This window comes from Benincasa hispida, chromosome 11 (assembly GCF_009727055.1).
Source record: "Benincasa hispida cultivar B227 chromosome 11, ASM972705v1, whole genome shotgun sequence".
Lineage (NCBI taxonomy): Eukaryota > Viridiplantae > Streptophyta > Magnoliopsida > Cucurbitales > Cucurbitaceae > Benincasa > Benincasa hispida.
Genome location: NC_052359.1, coordinates 21583976 through 21601856, shown reverse-complemented (window position 1 = coordinate 21601856; position 17881 = coordinate 21583976). Strand labels below are relative to the sequence as shown.

The 17881-nt window shown below is 36.3% G+C and overlaps 2 protein-coding genes across 2 annotated transcripts; one reads left to right on the top strand and one right to left on the bottom strand.

Moving 5' to 3' along the window:
* The first annotated feature begins 1708 nt into the window (after positions 1–1708).
* LOC120090288 (glycosyltransferase BC10) lies at positions 1709–5146 on the top strand. Its single transcript, XM_039047862.1, has 2 exons — positions 1709–3065; positions 4158–5146. Exons 1-2 carry the CDS (start codon positions 2523–2525, stop codon positions 4797–4799), a joined length of 1185 nt encoding a protein of 394 aa, XP_038903790.1. The 5' UTR covers positions 1709–2522; the 3' UTR covers positions 4800–5146.
* Positions 5147–5712: 566 nt separating this feature from the next.
* Positions 5713–8497, bottom strand: LOC120091178 (pentatricopeptide repeat-containing protein At1g10270). Its single transcript, XM_039049080.1, has one exon. The coding sequence runs from the start codon at positions 8363–8365 to the stop codon at positions 5936–5938; it is 2430 nt and encodes an 809-aa protein (XP_038905008.1). The 5' UTR covers positions 8366–8497; the 3' UTR covers positions 5713–5935.
* Between the last annotated feature and the right edge of the window lie 9384 nt (positions 8498–17881).

The following is a 17881-nucleotide window of genomic DNA, read 5'->3' as shown; positions in this document are numbered from 1 at the left end:
TAGCTCTCCAAATTATAACGAAATTCTGAAAAGAATATCAATGTTTAATACAAACTAGTTGAAAATCTCAACGAATTTAGAATCTACAATACATTCTTTCGCTTTTTTTTTTTTAAAAAAAAAATGGATAAACTAAATCACTCTTATTAAATATATTAGGTCATATTCTCTTTTCAACATTAAGAAAACTTTATAAATATTGAAAAAAAATTCCAAATAAATAGCCTCCAATACACTATGAGCATCCTTTAAAGGGGTATTTTGGTCATATTTTGCAATTAAATCCTATAAATATATGATAATTTAGATATTTATGAAAACAAGTTCCGTAGGAGTCCGATCTCTAAATATTTTAAAGACTAAACTCTTGTTATTATGTAAAAGGTGATCAGTGATAGATCAATGTCAATGATAGACCAATATTAGTGATAGAAATCACATTGACATTGCTTGAAATAAATCACAATAACTTCATATGTAGTTCATTTTGTTATATAAATATAGGAAATTATTGGATCGCTAGTTGAATCAGTACAAATTATGTACCTTTATGCTTTCTATTTTAAAGTTCTAAGGATTAAACTCTTGTTATTATGTAATGGGTGATCAGTGAGAGATCAGTGTCAATGATAGACCAATATCAGTGATAGAAAGCACAGTGACATTACTTGAGAAGACAAAAATGATGTGAAGTTGAGTTCATTGAGTTAATTTCTCGTGAAGTTCGTATTTCACGAGACAAAAGACAAAAATGACGTGAAGTTGAGTTCGTTGAGTTCAATTCTCGTGAAGTTCGTCTGACAAAAATGACGTAGAGTTGAGTTCATTTCTCGTGAAGTTACTTTACAAGACGAACTTCACAAGATAAATTAAAAAGATAGAATTTCAACCACAGTTTGAATGCCATTGATACCAAAATCCAATAAGTTCAATAATTGTATTAAAGAAATAGATGCATCCAATTGAATTTCCTTTAATATGAACTCATAAAACTCTCAAAACACATAATTTCATCGACCAATATGCCTTTAGTCTTGTAATTCAAGTAATTATGTTTATCATCCCACTGTCCACTATGAAACACCACTACTGCAAACTTAATCATATTTCCAAATCACAGCAAGAAACACCAATTAAACTCATAACATTGATAGACTAGTAGAACAAATAGAAAACAGTATCTATCAGTGATAGACTAATATCATTGATAGACTATGATATGTATGTATCATCAGTAGACTAATATCAGTGATAGGAAGTTCATGAATACTAATCTCATAATAGCTTGACGAAGAATGAAGAAGACGTACTTGAAAAGCACACAATAGCTCGACCAAAAAGAAGATATATGAAGAAACGAAAGAATGAAGGGCTAACATCAATGAAGAAGACGCTAAAGAATACAACATGAAGAAGATGCGGAAGAATACAACATGAAGAACTATAAAGAAGACTATGGGAGAAGAAGGTTATTTTAGGAATTGGAAAAAAAGGTAAATGTATCTTCTCAAATATTCTATATATGTCATTAGTTTTGAAAAAGGACATATATTTATTTATAATAAAAATAACACCGGCTAAAAATTTCCTATAAAATATATATAATATGTGTTAGGGATATTAAATGTGACACATGGTTGAACTTAAATAGCAATTAGAAAATTGTATTATATTATTCGCTGTTTCTTTCTTATATGGAAAGAGGCGCCGTCGGATTCGGCTCTACCCGGCGATAAGAGCGCTCTCGTTTCACACATCACAGTCTTTTCCTTCCAAAATCATTAAAAAATGCTAATAATAATAATAATAATAATTCCACATAAAATTCCGCTAAGAGAAAAAAAAATGAAAGACTAAAATCTCACTTTCCATTGCTTATTTTCAATATTTTCATTCATTTGGCTTCTTCTCCCAATCACAGTGCGCCCACCAACCCCACCCCCTTTCTCAATTTTCACTCTCTGTTTCGATAGCGATGCGAACTTGAGTTACCCCCATCTCTTTCAAATGTGATTCCAACTTCTTCTTCTTCATCTTCCTTTTGTTCCCCTTTTTCCCTTCTGTTTTTCGTTTTCAGATCGTTTATTGCTCGATCCTTTGCTGGGGATTCAAACCCACTGTTCTTGAGGTTTTTCCATTGCATTCTTTCCTTTTTCCTGCTCTGTTATTGCGCTCTTTTATGCCCATTTGAGAAGATCACGTTCTGATGTTTGTTGTTTTCGTGGGCATTGGCAAAATCGTCTTCTAGTTCTTGCTTGATCATACATTACGATTCTTCCATTGTTTTCTCAACTTGGGTTTCCCTTGAATGTCTGAACTCTGGTAGATTTCACACAGTTCATCAATCTTCCTGTGATCAATCTAGGAAACTGGGTATTGGGCGGTGGGTTTATGGGTATTTAACTTATGCCCTTTATGTGTTTGTTGTGTAGTTGAATAGGATTTGGGAGGATCAAAACTGGGAAACTGAAGATTCTGTTTGTGCTTTCTGTTTTTTTCTTGTTTTGGGAGCCTCAATAGCAATGCCTCGGTGTAGGATGGACAAGGATGAAGGAGAGAAGCACCTTGGTTTGCTCAAACTGATGCAGATTCTTTCATTTTTGGTTGTCTTTGTGGCTGGAGTTGTTATTGGATTAGCGACAACTTCTCACATTAGCAGGTATTTCACCTCACAGACTGAGCTTTACTCTCTTATCAATCACTTTTCGGTTCCCACTACTCGGGTGGAGGAGAACTGTAGTGGTTCAGACATATGTGAGAGAAGGGATTGTTCTAGCTTCCATATGTTTATCCATCCACGCAATCTGACTCATGCTATGTCTGATGATGAGCTTTTTTGGAGAGCTTCAATGGTGTCAAAGAAAGAGAATTATTATCCCTTCAAAAGGGTGCCAAAAGTGGCCTTCATGTTCTTGACTAGAGGCCCTCTGCCCATGCTACCATTATGGGAGAGGTTCTTTTCTGTCCATGACAAGCTGTTTTCTATTTATGTGCATGCTCTTCCAGGCTATGAGCTAAATGTGTCCAGTAGCTCTGTTTTCTACAGACGGCAAATCCCCAGCCAGGTATTTCTTTTTCTTTCTTCAATCTGTTTAGTATTGATATTATACCATTCTACTTTCTTGCTGCCATGTGCTAGTTTAATCAGTGTCTGCAATGTCATAGTGACATATTACTACAGATTAGATTTTTAATAGAAACAACTGCCTTCATCCAGAAAAAATGAAAGAATACAAGGCATACAAAAAAAACCTCCTGAAATTTTAGGCAACATCAATATGTGTTCAGTATAAAGGCCTAAACTTAAGTTTATTGATTTGAAATCATGGTTTTAAAATCTTACTGAGTTTTGCAACACTAAACCTTGAAGGATAAAAAGATGTGTCCTCCATGATATCGAAAAGAAAGAATGAGTGCACAAGTTAATTTGAGACCTAAGGATTTTGATGCGAACATGTATGGAAAGATGGGTGATGATTCTTTTGTCTGCCATGTCAAACTACTGTAGGATTTAAAGCAAAATTCCATCTAAGTGATTGTTGAAGTAAATCTGTAGTTTGCGGCTGTGCTATCCTTTAACAGAGGCTGGAAATTTCATCCTAGCTTTACTTGTTAAGTAGTTTAAACTGATAGCAACTAGGCAATGATGGTTTGAAAATGACATCTAAACAAGCAGCTTATGTTGTTTCTCTACCTCATCTTTTTGATGCCCTTCCTACGTAATATGTAAGTTCTGTTCATTTCTTTTGAAAGATCAATTAGAAGTAAATACTAGATCCTAATTAATGGGAAAACTTTGATCATAAGGAATATGAACCTTGAAAATAATGTGGGTTCCCTTGCAAGTGTTAGAAGCCATACGTGCAAAAGTATTGAAGCTTTTAAAATAATGGCTCAATGATCGCATGTTTTTGGAACACTGGTTCTTTGAAACTGTTGAAAATTGAACTGAGATAATATCCTAGACAATTGTCTTTATGCCTGTAGTCAGTAGTAATCCTGAATTTTATTTGACTCTGTAAAAGTTCTATATGGTGGCTCTGATTACATAACCTCTTTTCAAATGTTTTAACGATCTAGAAACAGAAATTCAGCCTTGCTTTCAGATTCTCCAATTTCGCATTGACCCTATCCAATTGCTTTCATTTTCTTTGCAGCATGTTTCTTGGGGTTCGGTATCGCTTGCTGATGCCGAGAGGCGGCTTCTAGCAAATGCCCTACTCGACTTCTCAAATGAGCGTTTTGTCCTGCTTTCTGAGAGTTGTATCCCAGTGTACAACTTTCAAACTGTCTACAAATATCTGATAAACTCTGACCACAGTTTTGTAGAATCATATGATGAACCAACCCGATACGGACGTGGTCGCTACAGTCGCAACATGCTTCCAGATATCAAGCTCCAGCATTGGCGGAAAGGCTCCCAGTGGTTTGAACTCAGCCGTGCTCTAGCTGTTTATATTGTTGCAGACACCAAATACTACACTTTGTTTAAGAAGTTCTGTAAGCCTGCTTGCTACCCAGATGAACACTATATCCCAACATACTTGAATATGTTTCACGGTTCTCTGAATTCAAATCGCACGGTAACTTGGGTTGATTGGTCGATGGGAGGTCCCCATCCTGCAATGTATGGACCAGCTAACATTACTGAGAGTCTTATGGAGTCTATAAGAAATAATGGTACACAGTGCCTATATAATTCAGAGATCACTTCTGTTTGTTACCTCTTTGCTCGGAAGTTTGCTCCATCTACCCTGGAGTCCTTGCTTAACCTCACTTCATCAGTATTGAAATTTTAAACATTCTAGTCAAAATCTGACACCTGTTGTTCTTTTCTTCTCTTCTCTTTTATTAGGGTGGGGGGTTGGATTAACCAAGTTCCTAAGCTTTGGTGGCACGTTTTGTTATAGTTGCCCAACTACATGGACGGAGGAATGATTCAGTTTTGGTTCAATTGTATAGCTTTTTGTTCACAGATTTGAGTTCCCCTTTTGCGAGGAACACTCGACAACAGTTGAATCCTTCAAAGAAGGAAAGAATCAAGTGTAGCAATATTATTCTATTCATTGACCATTTTGCTCTATTTAAATTTCTCATCTATTGTTTAAGATTTGTATTGATAGGAGAGTTGCAATGAAGGCCTTGATATCCACTCTGTTTTATTCCTTCTGTGAAGAAAGTAAAACTATTTTCCATGATTGTGTATCATATTCAAGTTAAAGCAAAGTTCTGCTTTTTACTGAATGGCATAGAAACCAACTAGGATTTTATCTCTGATTCACTCCAGAACATATAAGTTCACCAGTGTGAAAATCACAAAAGTAGGATGAAAATGATAAATTTGTCAATGCAATTTGAAGCAGAAACAAATGTAGAATGTACTCTTAGATTCTCCCAATGTAATATGTAGGATGCTGGTAGAAGTTACGCCCCTGCATTCAGATCATATTCCATTCTTACTCCATTCTTATAAATGTGTAACAATGTTTCAAACTATTGTGGATCAAAATATTTTGGAATGAATGGAATCTACACTGAATTTTTAGATCACCTTTTGTACATCACAGTGGAATAACATTACGTAATATCTCATAAATCTTATTACCCTTTTGTAATTTCATACAATTAATGGAATTATAATGGAATGTTTTTTCCATTAAAAAAAGAAAAAAGTGATCAAAATACTATTGATTATTTTGTGAGTTTAAATAGTGCAAGAGGAAACCAACTTGATATACCAGGTAAACACAATATCTAAGACAAACACCATGCATATAACCAAATCCTTGTACTAAAAAAACAAAACTTTGAATGGAAGAAAGTTGAGGTGAACTGACAGAAGGAACATGTAGCAGTAAGTAATTGATCACATATTGCCTGTCAACTCAGTCAAAATTTAACAAGAGCATCCTCTAATAACTTAGGATTTTAAGAATCAAGCTACCCCTTGGCCAGCCATTTGAGGGGGTTGTTGTGAGTGATACTGTTCTTCCATTGGAGGCGGGTCGGATGATGGTGGTTGCGGTCTTGTCATTTGAGATGATCCCGACTGAAAATAATTAGGACCTGCCATTTGAGTTGATCCTGACTGAAAATAACTGGGACCTGACATCTGAGATGATGAAGGGGCATAACTCCCTCTGGCTTGGGTGTTTATGGAAGGTCGCCAATTTGGTTCTGCCATTTGAGGGGATCCTTGAGGTGGTCCCATTTGAGGTGGTTCGTATGATGGCTGTTGTGATCTCGTCATTTGAGCTAATCCCGATTGAAAATAATTAGGACCTGTCATTTGAGTTGATCCAGTTTGAAAATAACTAGGATCTGACAGCTGAGGTGATGAAGGGGCAAAACTTCCTCTGGCTTGAGGGTTTATGGAAGGTTGCCAATTTGGTTCTACCATTTGGCGGGGTCCTTGAGGTGCTCCCAGTTGAGTTGGTTCGGATGATGGTTGTTGCGGTCTCATCATTTGATCTGATCCCGATTGAAAATAATTGGAACCTGACATCTGAGGTGATGAAGGGGCATAACTTCCTCTAGCTTGAGGGTTTATGGAAGGTCGCCAATTTGGTTCGGTCATTTGAGGGGATCCTTGAGGTGGTCCCATTTGAGGTGGTACCTGCGATTGTGAAATTCTCGGGGGACCAGAGGGGGGGCGATATGGAGCATGTCCCCATCTATTCATATTTAGCAGTCTTTCAATCTCTTCATGCCGACCAGCCTTTCCAAATGCCTCTTTAACAAATTCTTGAAGTGTGGGAGTGAGGCCGATACCATACCTCATTATCTGGTCGAGCAACTCCCGACTAGCATCCAGCTCACCTTCATTACATAGTCCTCTAATCACAACGTCATAGCATGTGGGATCCGGTTTAGGATCCCGCTCTCCCATTTTTGTTAAAATCTGGGCACAGTCAACTGCCTTGCCATTCTTAATCAATTCACCAAATACCTTATTTCCGAAGCTAGCAACAACTCTCAAACCAACATCGACCATTCTGTTAAAAACTCTCAATGCATCATCAATCTGCTCAATCTTTAAATAAGATTCTATCAGTGTTCTATGAGTTGGGACATCAGGGGACAAGGACTTCGAGCAAAGTTCAGCGAAGAAAGTCTCTGCATCTGTCATCATTCCCTGCTCACAAAACCTTGCAATGATATTATTATACCCTGCAACATCCATAGCAAAAGGCCTAGACTTTGGTTGAGTTCCCACCTTCCGGAAAGTCTCTACTGCCTCTGAGAACTTGCCGAGCTTAAAGCACTCGTTAACCATTATGTTGAACGTATCTGAATTAACTGCTTGGAAATTTGGTGGAGTGTGGTTATCCAACATCTGATCAAATAAGGTCCAAGCCTCCGTTTTCTTCCCATGCTTAAGCAAAACCTCCAACAGCACATTGCAAGTCGCTGGAATCATCTTGAATTGCCTATCAAGCAATGACTTGTACGATTCCATGGCTTCCTTTTCTTTCCCTCTATTAAAAAACCAATCCATGAACGTAGCATTTACAACTCCATCATACACCAAACACCTCTCCTTCAACTCATCAAAAAGTTCATTCGCCTTTTCCAAATTCTCCAAATTCAAAAACCCGGAAATCAAATTATTAAAAACCAACGAATCAGCCCCATGCCCTTTATTCAACATTTCCCGCAGAAGATCCACAGCCTCCTCAATCCTCCCAGAATCAATCAACCCCTTAGTCAAATGCCGATAAGTCACTGCCGAAGGACTAAACGGAGCATTTGCAATAATATGACGATAAATCTCAAGACCCACATCAACACGGCCCTCATCGCAATGAGCATTAATCAAATTATTATACGACACAACATTGGGAACTATATTCGACTGGTTAAAGAAGAACTGAAACAGTGCAATCGCATCGCCATACCTCTTAGCCCGATACATAGCAGCAATAATAGCATTACAAGTGAAAACCGTCGGCCGGGTGTTCGAGAACACAGAGTGGCGAGCAACCGCAGAAGCCGCATCAAGATCACCAGCACGAATTAGGGATTGAACACGATTGTGAAGGTTAAGACGAGGCCCCACAAGAGCGGATGTGGAGTCAGGAAGACGAGGAGCATTGGGATCACGCTGTGGGGGAGGGTAGTTGTCGCGACGAAGTGCATGGAGAGGCGGTTCAATACGAAGACGGCGCTTTCTACGGCGTCTTTCGGCAGCAGCTTCTTCGGCAGAGGAAAAGGCAAATGAGCGGGCATGGAGGAGGGAGATGGGAGACGGTGGAATCGGCTCCTGAAAATGGTGGTTCAGAGGACCAATGGTAAGAGTTCGGGAATTTGAGGGAGAGGTTGAAGAGCGGTGGAGAGAGCGGAGGAGGAAGCGGTAAAGTGACATGATTCTACGGCGTAGGAGGAGCGGAAGCCGTCGGAAGAAGGAGGAGAGAAGGTGAAGAACTGGTTAAACCCTAGAAAAGAGAGAATCAGGGGTTTGGCAAATACGTGGTGAAGAAGATAACTGGCATTTTATATTGGTTTATTACGCAACCTTCTTTCTTATTTCAAGATATGTCATCTCATAAAATTGTCTAAAATAATCCACTTTTACTTTTCATATTTAAAAGATAGTACGTTTTTTGAATGCTCATCAAAATGGTTTTTTTTTTTTTTTTTTTTGACCTTCTCAAGCCAAATCGAGTCTATGGATTTGAAACGTTATGAATTCAAAGTATCCAGACGCTTGAAAGGACGAAAATACCCATGCTTTAAAAAACCTTTCATATACACGGAAATCATTTCAACTCTCACCTCGTCTGAGATATCCCTGCTTTCGCTTTGAAATTTTCTTTCTCCATGGTTATTTGCATCCTGAAGCTTCCTTATTATAGAGGTATTTCACTATATCTTTCATTTAGCCTATGGTTTCATCTTAGACTAGAGTTTGGTTAGGGTTTTAGAGTCTATCTGAAATATATGAGAAATCTGGGTTGGATACTATCTTTCTTTCAATATTTGGTCCTTTTTTCGTGTATGTTATCTGTTATTGATGATTTTCTGAATACATCATCCTATTTTGATTGAAATCAATTTGAATCTCAGCAGAGATCCAATGAAGTAGGCCCAAGATCGTTTGAATGTGTCCCGAGATTGGGTGGATGACCATTGAGTTATGGACATTTTGTATACAATCTTGGGGTAAATGTGGCCCGAGATCATCCCTGAGATTTTATGCAGGATAGGACCAAAACCCTAATTTTGTGGCACGTCGGTGTAAATGGCCTGAGTTCTTCATAATTAGCACACAATCTCGAGTTGTTTTACACCGAGATTTAATGCATATTCCAAATTTATTTGTACATTTTGTTGTTGTTTTTCTTATTTGGTTATTGAGTTCAATATTTGGTTTGTGGTCTCTATGACAGATGGCATTGGTGCCTAAGATCTGTATGTCGGACTATTTCTAGCAAATCTGACTTGTTGTGCTTATCTGCCGAAAATAGTCTTGAATATTAGGAATAAGGTAACACCTAACCAGTTGTACATGTTTAGGAAAACGTTTTTGGTCATTTTTTAGATGAAGTTAGTTTTTAAAGGGAATATGTCATTAGCTTTAAGTTACAGGAGAGGAAGGTTTCTTTTGAGCAAGAGGAGTTTAAGATATTGACAGGTTTGAGATATAGGCCCAAGCGTATAGTTGAGTTTGATCAGGATAGAGATTTTAGGCTGAGAAGTAGTACTTGGGTGATAAACCTAACATGAATGGGATTGAGTTAGACAAGGAGTTTCCAGATTATGAGTTCGAGAGTGATGAAGATGTGGTGAAGATGGTTATATTCTATTTCACTGAGTTGGCTATGACGAGAAGAGAATGGAGGCAACACATGGACTGAACCATGTTAGGGTTGATTGGTGTGTGGGAGAATTTTTGTAGCTATGATTGGGGCAACATGATATTTACAAGAACTCTGAGTAGCTTACAAAGTGCACTTAAAGGGAAAGTTGCAATTTATAAGAAGAAGCCTACGATTAGTAAGTCGCCTAAGTCATACAACTTATACGGATTTTCTTTTCCTTTCCAGGCTTGTTAATTTTGTTTAATCATAATTTTTATTGGTACTTTGACTTTATCATGTACTTACCCATGATGTTTGCTTTTTAAATTGGTAGGTTTGGGCATAGGAGACAATTTCATCCCTTAGCAGATGGGTAGCGAATAGGGTTTCACTTATGCAATACTGTGCATCATGTGATGGAGTTGCACGTATTCACCTGGAGCAAAGGTGATTCAAACATAGGTTTTTGGGTCTCAAGTGGTAACTCGTACTTCATTAAGTTCTATATAATGGTATGGTGTTTAGGGTTTATGGGGTTTAGGGTTTATATGGTTTAGGGTTTAGGGTTCTAATTTTTTTTCTTGTTGTTTACATTCAAGCTCGTATAAATGACGAGTTCCAATCAATGAGGAGATGGCCTACTTCGATCATACGTTGGACCTTCCGACAACATATGGGTATGTAAATACGCCTCCTCCTCCTCTAAAGAATGTTGTTCGCAGTCTAATTGAGGATGAGGATCAATAATTGTTGGGTTTTATGCTCTAAAACTCTAGATAGAAAATGTAAATAAATGACTGTCATCAATAAAGAGTTATCAATATTAGTTCAATAAGTGTTATTGATTGCACTGAATTCATTTTGTCTTAATAACCCCAAATCCAATAAACTAACATCTTAGGTTATCTTATGAGTCTTGAACTATATGTGGAGCCATAAAAGGATCAATGTTCAAGATACAATCTAAAGGGTGTATAATATAGGGATAAGGTTGGGTACCTTATCCTAGTGATACTATGGATACGACCCACTTTGTATTTAATACAAATACAATGATCCAATGCGTTCGTATAGGTAACATGCGAGTGAGAGTATCTTATGCAATGAGTTTGCATAAGACCAAACCGTGACATAATAACCAATGTAACTCCATTGACTAATTAAGTATCTATTTTAATGAGATGACCTAGGTAACTTAGTCTTAATCCTGAGTCTATTATGAACTCCTGTTCACAACGGATTGTCTTTTGATTTGTATGGGTGAGAGTGATCAGTTCTCTGACTCAATATGCCTACCATTTTAGGGACAAGATCAAGTGGGCAAATAGGAATATAATAATACAAGATGGATTTCACTTCTTCCCAACTATAGGGTAAATAGATGAATGCTCCCTTAAGTGGTGTCTCTGGGAATTGAACAAAGAGTCCTACCCTCTTACTGGTCCTAGAGAGGTTTGTGTTTAATAGTTGGACCATAAATAGGTTGTTCATTAGAGGAGCACTGGTACTTAAGGATAAAGAAGTAACCCAAATGTAAAATGGTGATTTTCACCCTAGCTGGAGTTACGAACACTCGTGAATAACTAACTTGCTATTATTGGTCTATACCTGTGGACGCAAAAATATATCTGCTGTGAGAAGAGTGAAGTTGTGGGTCTTTAGTGGAGTGTACTCACAATTAACGAATATTGATTTATTGAGGTCAATGAGTTTAGCCAATTAATCTCATGTCGTTGGAGCTTCTGATCTGTAGATCTACAAGGTCCCCTTCCTATCTCATAAAGGGAATTGATATATATATCTTGAATAGAGTTTGAAATGTTTAAATTCATCTAGGGAAATAGTATAATGTATAATGATACATTATAATATAAATTTTATATTTTAGTTAAACTTTATAATATAAATTTAATTTTGGATATGATTCAAAATTAATTTACGAGAGAATTAAATATTTAAAGGAATTCAAATATTAAAGTAATATGAATTGGATTTATTTTAAAACTATAGGTTAAAATTAATGCATATTAAATGCACATTAAAACTATATATTATGAGAGAAATATAATTGAATATGATTCACATGTTGGTTAAATTAAATATATGATATTTAATTTGATAATTAATTAATTAAATTAGATTTAATTAATTATCAATTATTTTAAATTAATTATTTAATTAATTTTTAAAATCAAATAATAACTCCCACGTAGGGGAGTTATCAAAAACGTGGGGTCTCCCCCCTCCCTCTCCATTAGTTAATATACTTGCAAAATGTAAGTTTTAGGGGATGTGATTCTGTTTATAGAAGGGTTCTGTGTAAAAGAAATTCTCTCCTTTTCTTCCTAGTTAGATTTTTGGTTCCCACAAACCAATACCTAAATTCTCAGATAATAGGGAGGTTTCCAAATTGGCTTTTAATCTTAAGAAGAATTGGCGTTTTTCCATTCGAGTCATCAATAAAATTAAGTGTTCTTTCCTTTCTCTATAGGATTGAATTCCCATTTGTTATGTATGTTTAACCTAGAAAATTTACAGTAGGTTGAGGGTTTTAGGTCTCCCCTTTCTATTCTGTATTTTTGTCAGTATATTGGTATTTCAATTTATCAATTGATTTCGAGTTAGGTCTTGATTAATTCACTATGTTAGGGCTTTTATCCCTACAAGAACAAGGTGATGAATCCACGACAGGTGACGATACTATGACAGGTGGTTGTTTTACAGACTTCTGAACCACCTGTAGTATGCCCTTAGGTGCGTGTATCACCCGAGATACTTCTACCAGCAAGGACCACAGTTAGTGGATAGGGATGACATGTGAATGTAGTTAGCACTTACAGTGTTATGAGTAGAAGTTGGATCGTATGGAGTCCTTCTTTATGGTTGAGCTAAATGTCATATAGAAAATGTTGATGCTGAATTTGAAGGTATGTTATATAAAATAATGTTCAATATATAGGTATTTGCTTTCACTTATTTCATTTACATTACTTCTAGAGTAAGTCGGTCAAATCGCAGCAGTATTACGTATAGGGATCAAATCCCGAGTGGAAGTATGTGAACATCTTGCATCTCGAAAATCAATTTTTAAATAAACAAAAAAAAAAATTCTAAAACAAAACATATGAAGGATACACATATGAAATAACATGCTTGGAGAAGGGAAACTAAGAGAGAGTCATTCTTACCTTTGAAGATTCTTGAGCTCCATGAAAAAACCCTCTCGATCTTGGCATGAACTTCTTCTAAATCGAACTTGAACATGACTACGAGAATAACCTTGTTATTCTCAAGGATTCCAATAGAATGATAGGTGGTATCCAACTAATTGGAAGAGGAAGAGATAGAGAGATTTCTCCTTAGAGAGAGTATATAGGATTTTGTGTTTTGGTGGCTAAGGTAAATCTCATCTAAACGAAATTCTTGCCCTAAAAGGGCTATAAGGAAGAATTTATATGGAGAAGGATTAACCCTTTTCCCAAGTCTTTTCTTATTTACCCTTGTGCTTAATTAATTAAATAACATTTATTTAATTAATTAGCACATTAATTAAATAACCATCTATACATTAAATCTAATTTAGCTTATATATTTAGTTAACATAAATAAACATCGTACGTTTATGTGCATCACCTCTCTATTAATTTAATTAATTGATTCTTTATGAATCTACTTCACTTGAATTAAATATTTGAATCTCATTCAAATATTTAATTCAAGTGAAGTAGATTCATAAAGAATCAATTACATTCAAATATTTCTCTCCAACTTAATTTAAATTATAAATCACATCCATAATCAATTACATATTAATCACATTAATATACAATTTCCTCAAATTGATTTGAACAATTCAAATCATTCCTCTTTAATATCCTTTAGTGATCTAACAAGAGGACATGGTGGACCTGCAGATCAGAAGCTCCAATGATATGAGATTAATTGGCTAAACTCATTAACCAAATTAATCAATATTCATTAATTGTGGGTGCATTCCACTAAAGACCCACAGTTGCATTCTTCTCACTACAGATATATTTCTGTGTCCACAGATATAGACCAATAATAATAAGTTAGTCCTTCACGAGTGTCCATAAAACCAATTGGTTCAAATTATCGTTTTACCCTTGGGTTACCTCTGTATCCTTAAATACCAGTACTCCTCTATTGAACAACTTGTTTGTAGTCCAACCAATAAACAGAAACCTCTCTCGGTCCAATAAGAGGGTAGGGGCCTTTGTTCAAATCCCGGAGACACCACTTCAGGGAACACTCATCTACTTACCCTGAAGTCGAGAAGGAGTGAATTTCATCTTGTATTATTATGTTTTAGCTCCTCACTCGATCTCGTTCCCAAAATGGTAGGCTTATTGAGTCGACAAATTAGCCACTCTCACCCATATAAATCAAAGGACAATCCCTCGTGAATAGGAGTTCATAACACACTAAGGATTAAGAATAAGTTACTTAGGTCATCCAATTAAAATATGAACCAAACTAATTAACGGTATTACATCTAGTGGTTAAAATTTTGCGATCTTGTCTTATGAAAACTCATTGCCTAGGATACCATCACTCGCGTGTCACTTACACGAACGCATTGGATCATTGCGATTGTATCAAGAACAAAGTGGGACATATCTATAGTGTCACTAGGATAAGGTACTCAGCCTTATCCTTATACTGTAGACCCTTTAGTTTGTTTCTTGAACATTGATCTCTATATGTCTCCGCATACAGTTCAAAACTCATAAGACAACATTGGATGTTAGTTTATTGGATTTAGGTTTATTAAGACAAAATAGAATACAACACAATCAATAATATTTATTGAATTAACACTGAAAACTCTTTATTAATGACGGTCAATTGATAACATTTACTATCTACGAGTTTTAGGGCATAAAATCCAAAAAACTCCCACTAGAACTAAAACTTTAGTCAGTGGGTTGTACATAATATCATAATCCAAAACAATGGGATTATGGTAAATAAATACAATAAACTAGGGCATCCATATACCCATTACACATCTCCCACTTGTCCTAGATTATACAATGTATATGTCTCATAACCTAGATTCTCTAGATGACCCTTGAACACTTTAGCTGAGAGAGCCTTCATAAATAGATCAACAATATTGCACTCCGAGGCGATCTTTGTGACGATCACATTTCTCCGTTGCACAATCTCCCGTATCAGGTGATACTTCCTCTCAAAATGTTGTACTCATTTGTGGATGTGAGGTTTTTTAGACTTGGATACTGCCACATTGTTGTCACAGTATAAGGTGATGGACAAGTCCATATTTGGAACCACTTCTAAATCGCTTAGGAACTTCCTAAGCCAAACTGCTTTCTTTGTTGCTTCACAAACTGCTACATATTCAGCCTCCATGGTAGAATCTGCAATGCATTCTTGCTTGATACTATGCCATACTATAGCTCCTCCATTCAGGGTAAACATTGATCTAAAGGAAATCTAAATAGAGATCTTTTGAGCAGCAAAAGTGGATCGTTACAAATTCCATTCATAATGAACACAAACAATTACAGTCAAAATGGAAATGAAAAGATTATGCATAAACTGAAATTACAGCATGTTACAAGAAGATACAAGGGATGGAGTATGTGTACTTTTGAAGAACTCTTCTTCAAGTATCCCTCGATCAATGTCCAATGCATCCAACGATGCACTCGAACGCAATGAACGAAACAGCCAACAACACAAATAACTGGATGCTCCTCGAACTCAATCGAGTCCAACTCGATCCATGAACAAATTAAAACACCACCAAGTGTTACTTTGGTGTTCTCGGTGTGAGAATCCATGAGTTGTGGGCTCTAAATGATTTTGGATTAAGGAAAATAGGAGGTAGACGATCGAGTAAGTGGGAGATGAAGACCGTCTATCGTATAGACAATGCACTCGATCATTTAGAAGATGAAGCCTATCGTATAGACTTTGCTACTCAATCGTGTAACAACGATCAAACGAGTAACTATCGTATAGTCAACTCATAGCTATCGTGTATGCTCTCAACGCTATCGTTTAGTAAAAACACTTTTTACTTGATAGCCTTTTTCGTGAGCTATTTCCGAATGAATCAACTCTTGAATTTTGGAAAACAATTTTTCTTTTTATCTCACGGTTACCATAAAACTTCCAATAACCTCCTACTCAATTCTGTTATTAAAGAAAAAGAATTAATTATCATATAATTAATATATTATAAATAAATATGATAATCAACTTATCATATTATATTTATAACCTATAGTTTTAATATTTCATCATATGAAACATATAAACCATAGTTCTTTTTCTATTTTATGGTATTTAATATAAATCATATTTATATTAATTCCTCTAATTAATATATCAAATACATCATATCAATTATATCACATATAATTGAATTTTCTCTTGTTAATTTGAACACTTTAAATCAACCCAAAATCTGATTCTCAACTTGAACCCATTGAGCTACTAAAGAAACCTCATGGACCTGTAGTTTGAAGCTCCAACGGTATGTAAATACTTGAACAGCTACCATCTTCACACTACAAATATATTTCTGTGTCCATAGAACCAATCAACAGTGCGATGAACCTTCACAAATTGCTCATAAGTACAGCTGGACCAATTTACCGTTTTGTCCCTGTAGTTATATCTAATTCCTTAAGTACCACTGATTCTTCTAATGAACAATAAGTCATAGTCCTACTATGACTGAGTCCTCTCTTCTAAAGAGAGGGTGTGGCCATTATGTTCAAGACCTGGAATTAGCCCTTAAAGGAGCAATTTATCTACTTACCCCTACTTCGGGGAAAGAGTGAATTTCGTCTTGTGTAACTGAGTTCCCAGCTCCTCCATCAGACGAATCCCCAAAAAGGTAGGGTTGTTGAGTTGGCAATCTAGCCACTCTCACCCATACTAATTAAAGGACCGCCCTTATAGGCAGGAGTTCCCAACTCACTCAAGATTAAGGTCATGTCACCTATGGTCATTTTAGCGAAATGTAAGTCTCAATTATTAACGACGTTATATAAAGAGACTAATCATCTCGTGGTTCAATCTTTTACAAACTTTTTGTATAGGACACCCCCGCTCGCATGTCTCCATATGAATGGTCAGGATCAGATCATCTGTAGTAGTTCACAACACTTGTAAACCTCGGTCATATCCATAGTGTCACCAGGATAAGGTATTCCTCATTTATCCTTATACTACAAATCTTTTTAGGTTATTACTTAAGGCATGATCCACTTGTATATCTCATATACATGCTTAAGTTTACATACAATAACCACGAATTTTTGTTTATTGGATATGAGTAAATACAAAAGAAAATAACTCTTATTTTATTCATAACAATGTGTACAAAGTTTACAAACTACGAGACTCCGGGAGAATTAGGAAACCAATCCCAACAATTTCCCACTTATCCTAATGCCGAGGACATTAATGTACAATACATGAAAAAACAAGTACAATATACAATGAACTAGGGCATACTCTATACCCCAGTATCATTTCCCACTTGCCTTAGACAAGATGCCGCACATCTCGTAGACCTAGACTCTCCAAATGATCCTCGAACACTTTAGCCGTGAGAGCCTTTGTAAACGGATCAATAACATTGTGCTCCGACGCGATCTTCGTGACTACCACATCACCACGATACACAATCTCCCTGATCAAACGATATTTCCGTTCTATATTCTTGCCTCTACGATGACTCCAAGGTTCCTTCGCATTTGCCACAGCCTCGTTGTTATCACAATAGAGAGTGATAGGCAAAGACATATTTGGAACAACTTCCAAATCTATAAAGAATTTCCTCAACCAAACAACCTTCTTAGCAGCTTCACAAAAGGCTACGTATTTGTCTTCCATAGTCGAGTCCGTGATGCATCCTTGCTTGATACTTCGCCAAACTACAGCCCCTCCATTCAGAGTAAACACTGACCTTGATGTCGATTTCCGAGAATATCTATCTGACTGAAAGTCAGAGTCTGTGTATCCTGTAAGGATCAAATCCTTATCTCCATACACGAGCATGTAGTCCCTCGTTCTCC